The 6,638-nt window shown below is 43.9% G+C and overlaps 1 protein-coding gene across 1 annotated transcript; it reads right to left on the bottom strand.

Moving 5' to 3' along the window:
- Positions 1–1,301: 1,301 nt before the first annotated feature.
- Positions 1,302–6,609, bottom strand: dipk1b (divergent protein kinase domain 1B). Its single transcript, XM_062412272.1, has 5 exons — positions 6,096–6,609; positions 5,121–5,255; positions 3,856–3,963; positions 3,447–3,623; positions 1,302–3,204 (listed from the first exon to the last, which is right to left on the bottom strand). The coding sequence occupies exons 1-5, from the start codon at positions 6,162–6,164 to the stop codon at positions 2,392–2,394; spliced, it is 1,302 nt and encodes a 433-aa protein (XP_062268256.1). The 5' UTR covers positions 6,165–6,609; the 3' UTR covers positions 1,302–2,391.
- Positions 6,610–6,638: the final 29 nt, after the last annotated feature.

Below are 6,638 nucleotides of genomic sequence, written 5' to 3' on the forward strand. Positions count from 1 at the left end.
ACATCACACAGGGTTAAACAACAAACAGGATGGGACTTTTAACTTCCTCTGATAAATGTGATTTCCTAAATCATGAATGTTGAGGACTTTTTGACCATCCTCACACATTGCTGTCTATTCAACTATATATTATATTCATTGTATATTACAATAAATCTGTACAGGAGAATAGTGCCTGTCTTATTCCCTAGATACTCCCTTCTCTCTCTAAGCAGTACCAAGGTCAGGTTATAGATAAAGGACCAACCAACAGTACATTGTGGTGACTACGTTGAGGGACTTTCATATCTAGGTCAGATGATCCAGACAGAGAGGCAGCAACTTCAACTCTTGTCCTGAAAAGACCTGGGGTCGGATTTATAAAAGAGTGCGTAGGATTCTTACTAAAAGTGTGCATACGCCCAAAAGCAGGAAATGGCGTATGCCAAAGCTAATTCCGATTTATAAAACCGTGCGCACGCAAAACCTGAACTCCAAATCCGCCCTCCACACGCGCAATTTCTACCATACATGGTCAATGCAAAGATAGTCACAAATATTAAATTATGAAGCTGACCAATGGGTTTCCACCATGAGTCCTGACGGAGGCAAGGCATCAAGCGATGTGAAACTTTCTGACACTGACATCGAGGTGTTTGTAAGTGAGGTGGAGGTGAAGAGCGACCTTATGGGACAGCAGTGAAGTCACTAACAAAGAAAATACACTGACACTCTGCCGCTGCTGCTGTGGATAACATAATGTGTGAGATTAGAAATCGCTGAACCCTCGCTTCCTCCTCGTCCTTCCATCCGCATGCACACATCGTGCAGAACCCTGCACCGGTGTGACGGCAGTATTTATCCATTTAGAGCATCGGACCGATTCCCTCACATCAGTGGATCCTTGCCTCCACTCTGGGATATTATTTGGAAAAGATACTTCATAGTACTGTACTGTAAGAACTCTTTGCTCAATAAGTTTAGAGAGAGACTGATATGCCTGTGTTCAGGACCTCCCTGACTACCTACATGCATGAAGTCAACGATTTTTACTGGATATATTTGGAGATATTTCAAAGTAAAGTCCAACATTTTCACTGCAGAATTGATTATTTCAGGTTACTTCAGAGTACTGTAAAAACACTTTGCTCAATAGGTTCAGAGAGAGACTGATATGCCTGTGTTCAGGACCCTCATCTTGTCCTGTGTCTCTGGAGTGGGACAAGCTTCGTCTCTGTGCAGCACTGAATGCATCTTGTTGACTGACGATTTTCCTCTATACTTACTCGAACTGCCGGGTTTAAATAAATACAATCTTAAGCCAATGTGTGGAACATTTTAATCAACTATTCATGATTTAAAACTTCATACCGTTTTAATTGTCTCTATTCCATTTCCAACATGTCCATCAGTGTCACATCAACACCAGCAGGGACATTTCAATATTTGCATTGTTCAATCCATCACTGAATCTTCTACCACAGCTTCATACTCAATTATACCCAGGAATCAACAATGTTCCACTTAGATTCACAGTTACAGTACAAAAACCATCACACTCTGGCACAATCTGACACTTTGTATCTACAAGGGAGTATCTACAAAACCACAAATTGTCCAGTACATTTTAAAAAACACTTCTTGACGGTCAGAGTTTCCCCAAATAAAATTAAAGGCATTGCCCTGAGATTTCTAAACCGATGAAGTTGCTATATTTAAAATAATGCTCAGGGAAAAAAATTAAAAAGAAACATACTGGGGGTCTTATGATGTTTTAAGATAATAGAGCAGCTTCCTCTCCTTTCTCATATTGTGGATTCCAGGGACGTGCACAGACATTTCAAAGGGCCCACTGCTCTAGCATGAAAAAAGGAAACACCCCGACCCCCCTTTGCGAGTGTAAGTTAACATACTACGTAGATAAGCTCAAAACACAATCATATCTATGTTTAAAGTCATTTACAGGAGACTGTAGCCTAACACAGTCACCCATCCAATTGCAAACCAGAATATTTAAACTTTGAAAACAAACTACATCATTTCTAAATATTTTATTTGACTGGCTTATATCACACTTTAATACGGTCAAACTTTAGAAACTATTGGGATAACTCATATCTATGCACCTAAAATAATAATTACACTTTTCTGTTCTCCAGGGGGGCAGCTGTGTTAAAGAGGGCAAACGAGCAGTTGCCCAGGCAACTTAAGGCCTGTGCTGTGCACGTCCATCTGAATTCATTAGTTCACAGCTTCCTGTTATTCACAGTCAGTTAAGGGAAAAAATATATTACAAATTGAACATAAGTAACCACCACCCTCGAGAATGCTTGGCACAGTTTCAGGAGAAAAGAAAACGACTCGTGTTCCTGTTATGATTCATAGTGCAGGCTGGATGATCTCAGCCTGTTTTCACGAGTACTGCGTGTTAGAGATTTTCTTCCACAGCAACGTCTTCAGGTTGTTGAGGACCAGCGAGTGATGCACCTCCATCTGGCTTGCCAAGCCGCTCAGCGTCACACAGGTGCGCAGCTGCTTCTCCAGGTCTCCGCGCAGGTCTGACGGCGCCCCGAACAGCAGGAAGTCCTGCAGCAGCACGCACACCTTTGCGAGATTGGGCTGCACAACCTCAGTGTTGCACTGCTTCACCAGCCGATCGCAGGTGGCCGTGCAGTCCCGGCCGTAGGTGCAGTCTGCGTTGGTCTCGCACCGCCGGCCCTTCAGAAACGCCCGCACAACCGCCTCAGACGCCACACTGTGCAGGTTGACCATCTTGCAGTCATATTTTGCGTTGTAGCCCACATGTAGTGGACTGGCGTCACAGATTAGGAAACTGCCGTAGGAGCCGTGGAACACCTCCTCCACAAACTCCAGCAGGCCTATGGTGATGCGAGCTCTCAGGGGCCACGTCGGCGCCAGCCAGTGGTTCAGGCCTAAACTCAGGGCCTCAGGGACCAGGGCCTGCAGGTAATGAGGCACCTCCAGCCTGTAGAGGGAACTGTGGCCCACTCGCTCCGTCACATACAAGTCTCCGCAGAAGCCGAGCAGCTTGGGGGTGTGCTCCTTCTCGTGCAGCGCCACCATCAGGAGGAACTCGTTGATCTGGAGGAGAGCCCAGATTGATTTGGCCTCGGCTAGAGTCACTTTGCCATCCTGGTTGATGTCAGCAAGAGTGATGACCCTGTCCACCAAGGTGCTCAGGGACGACTGATCACCAAGGTTCACCTGCAAGAGGGGGGGTTGACAGTGTCTGGTTAAATATGTATTATTCATGTATTTATTTATTTGTATTTGTCTTGTTACAGAGAGATACAGAAGATTACTTCCTACTCTTTTTTGGACTAAAGATGAACTCTTTATGTTACTTAATATTCATGCGTTGTTTTATTCCTACCTTTTTAAATAAACTGAAATTAACTAAACTGAAATCAAGGTGACAGTTTGTAATCGCTGAAAACAAAACAAACCTTGAGGTAACTGTGCAGCATCTCTTTAAATTCATCCATGGAGGTTCCACGAGTGGGTTTGTCGAACAAGCTCATCTCCTGTCGCAGCACAGAGGCCGGAGCCCCATCGATCTTCACAGGATCCTCGATGCCGCACTTGATCACAACAGGCCTCTCATTCCACACTCCACTGTACACCTGCACACATAGATATGTGAGAAAACATGCTTCTATATGCTTGTATATGAACATGCAGGCATCGATTGAATATAATTTGAATAAGCACTCAGGGACTGAACAGTGAAGCAAAGAACATCAACATAAATTTGCAAATGACTTCTTTAGCCAAAACTTTGTGTATGGGTGTGTATGTACAGTGTTTTGTGTGTGTGTGTGTGTGTGTGTGTGTGTGTTTGTGTGTTCATTTTACCTGATGTGTGGAGGAGGTGGACATGCAGTGCTGCAGGGTCAGAGTTCTCTGGTCACACAGAGCCTTGCAGGACGAGCCCGATATGATGCCCCTCCTGTAGTGGTCACACTGCAAAGCAATGTTAATGAGGAAGGGTTATATAATACAATCCACACATTATAACACATTAATGTTACCTCTGTTCTTAGTCATGTAGGTCACTTATTGTGGTTTTCAATGTGAAGTATACTGTGCAAACTCTCGTCCAATGGGCACGCTGCTTTGCAAAGGACATGAATGCCTTGATCCAATCCTGGTAATGCACACCAAAGAAGTAGCGTGCCCCATAATGCACCTTCCCTCCTCCAGTCCAGTGCATTTTCATGACATGTCCATACAAATAGAAACACACAAATGTGGAAGTTCACATGCAGGCACAAAAACTCCTGTTAGTCAGTGTCTTATGAAATGTCAGTGCCTCATCTGTTCCCAACAGCTGAAAACTCTGACAACAGCTGGACACAGTTGGAGAGCAGCGAAGCTATAAGGCTTTGCCTTTACCCAACAAGTGAAGGACACGCATGAAGGAAGAGGTCAACACACCCAGCCCCCTACTGTCCCTTCTGCCCCAGAAGACCTGATCTAAGATCTTCCAACCAACACTTGCAGGATCTCAACCAAAGTTTACAAATCACACCAGATGCTAATATGAGGCTATATTCAGCTGCTACTAATAATACATTTGGCTCAGTAACATAACATTTAACCAATGGGGCTATTTTTACTTAATCCTTTTTGTTTATTCTCAAGAGAGTTTAAATCTCTTTTGAGATTTTTGAGAGACATCCACAGTAAGCAAATAAATACAACCCTACCAAAAATCTCATAAATCCAATCAACACATCATCGACTGAATCAAACCAATTACAAGAATCATTAAAAACATCATATTATACAAATTTAAATCCCCAAGGGGAGGGTTGAGCTGTTTACAGACATGGACTTCACTGGAGAATTGGGTGTGGACTTTCTGCGGTGGATTCCTAACCAACAAGATTTCTCTGTTCGGCCAACACCAAAATCAATATGTATTTACAATGTTTCCTGTAAAGAGGATCTCCTGCTGTGTTCTGACATCGGCTCCTACATCCATTCTGCAGCCCACTAAAAGGTGCATATAGGGGATATCTGCGGTGATGTAGTTACTGGATTGGTGGCCTTTCTGATACGGTCCCTTTCTTGTCACCATTGTGCCGTGAGCGTCAAAGTGCTGAGACTGTACTTACGATGACCATATGGCAGACATGCCCACGGCAGAGCTCCGAGTAAGAGGCGTACTGCATGTAGATGACCCAGCTGGCGACCAGGACGCCCAGCCATGCCAGGAGAAGGTACTTCACCTTAAGGGCCGGGAGACGACTCTTCGGAGGGAAGCAGGGGCAGGAGAAGAGAAAACAGAAAACGGTGAGCCAAGAGAACGAGACAGCTGGTTGTAGAATCAGGACGACAAAACGCAACAGCGCAGTGACCGAGAGAACCGGTGTTGTCTTGACCTCAGGATACAATATAGTCGATGATGGAAAAATTATATTAAATAGAAGTACAAGTGCATCGGAGCAAAGAACATATTACATTGCAAAGTTCTGCTTTCAAAAACCAACTTAGTACGTACTTTTATTCTACTGTATTCCCTGATTTCACTTAATTCTAGAGTTTATTGTGGTATGAAATGATTGTGCTCACATTTCTGTCACATGTTTTAGTATTATAGTATTTACTAAATGAAAATACAAGTACATCGTGGGTTTTCAGTTTAACGTAATAAAGTACAGAATAACTTACAGAACAATCTAAAGCTCAACCCTACACTCACATTTATTTTGCCTACAATGCTCAACATGATTAAAAAACTCTTCATTACATCTGACCCTTGACTCACTTTATGTAATAAAGGTACATGAACATTTTAAACGTATTTAAATACATAAAGTTTCCATTTCAGGCAAAACATTGCGAGGTATTTAAGTTTATTTCTTGTTTTAGTTGATTCATTTGCTTTAAATTAAATATCATGTATTATATTGATTCTTTTTACTTTTGCTCTCGCTTCTGCTATTATGCAAACGTTACTGTTTCTAAGGTTTCGACCTGGAGTGAACTGCCCATGCGAACAGATGGTTGGACACACATGCACTGCAGTGGACCCCGACAACACAACCACAACGTGTGACATGATCCTGACGCTCCCTGACAGACAGTACCTGCAGGCCTTTGGACAGAGGGCAGAACAGCACCATGTGCACCAGTCTCCTCACAGCCCTGGGCATCATGAGCGCGCGCTTGTGCGTGTGTGGAGGCAGAGAGCAGAGATCACATCCTCACATCATCATCCTCCTCATCGTCAGCATCAGCAGATCCACACCAGTTACACAAATAACCTCAAAAAGACGCGTGTGATTATGAAGCCATGATGTGTCCTGCACCAACACAAACACAACCAGCCAGGATCTCAACTCCTCAGCACCGTGTCCTCATCCATCCCTTACTTTCCTCCCCAAACATGAATCATTCGCAGGAAAGACAACACCGATCACGATCGCGTCCTTGAAACGGAGCAGTTTGTGCTTCAGGATCCATCTGATGCAGGGAACTCTCCGCCGCAGCCAGGAGGAAATGAAAAAAGACGAGAAACGCCCTGAGCTGCGATCGAGAGAAAATCCGTTAATGATGAAATCTCTAAATCTGAGAGGACATTTCTGCGGCTCAGACACGAAACCGCTGATTCCCAGCGACTCATCACTGCG

The sequence above is a fragment of the Platichthys flesus genome, chromosome 19 (genome assembly GCF_949316205.1).
Source record: "Platichthys flesus chromosome 19, fPlaFle2.1, whole genome shotgun sequence".
NCBI lineage: Eukaryota > Metazoa > Chordata > Actinopteri > Pleuronectiformes > Pleuronectidae > Platichthys > Platichthys flesus.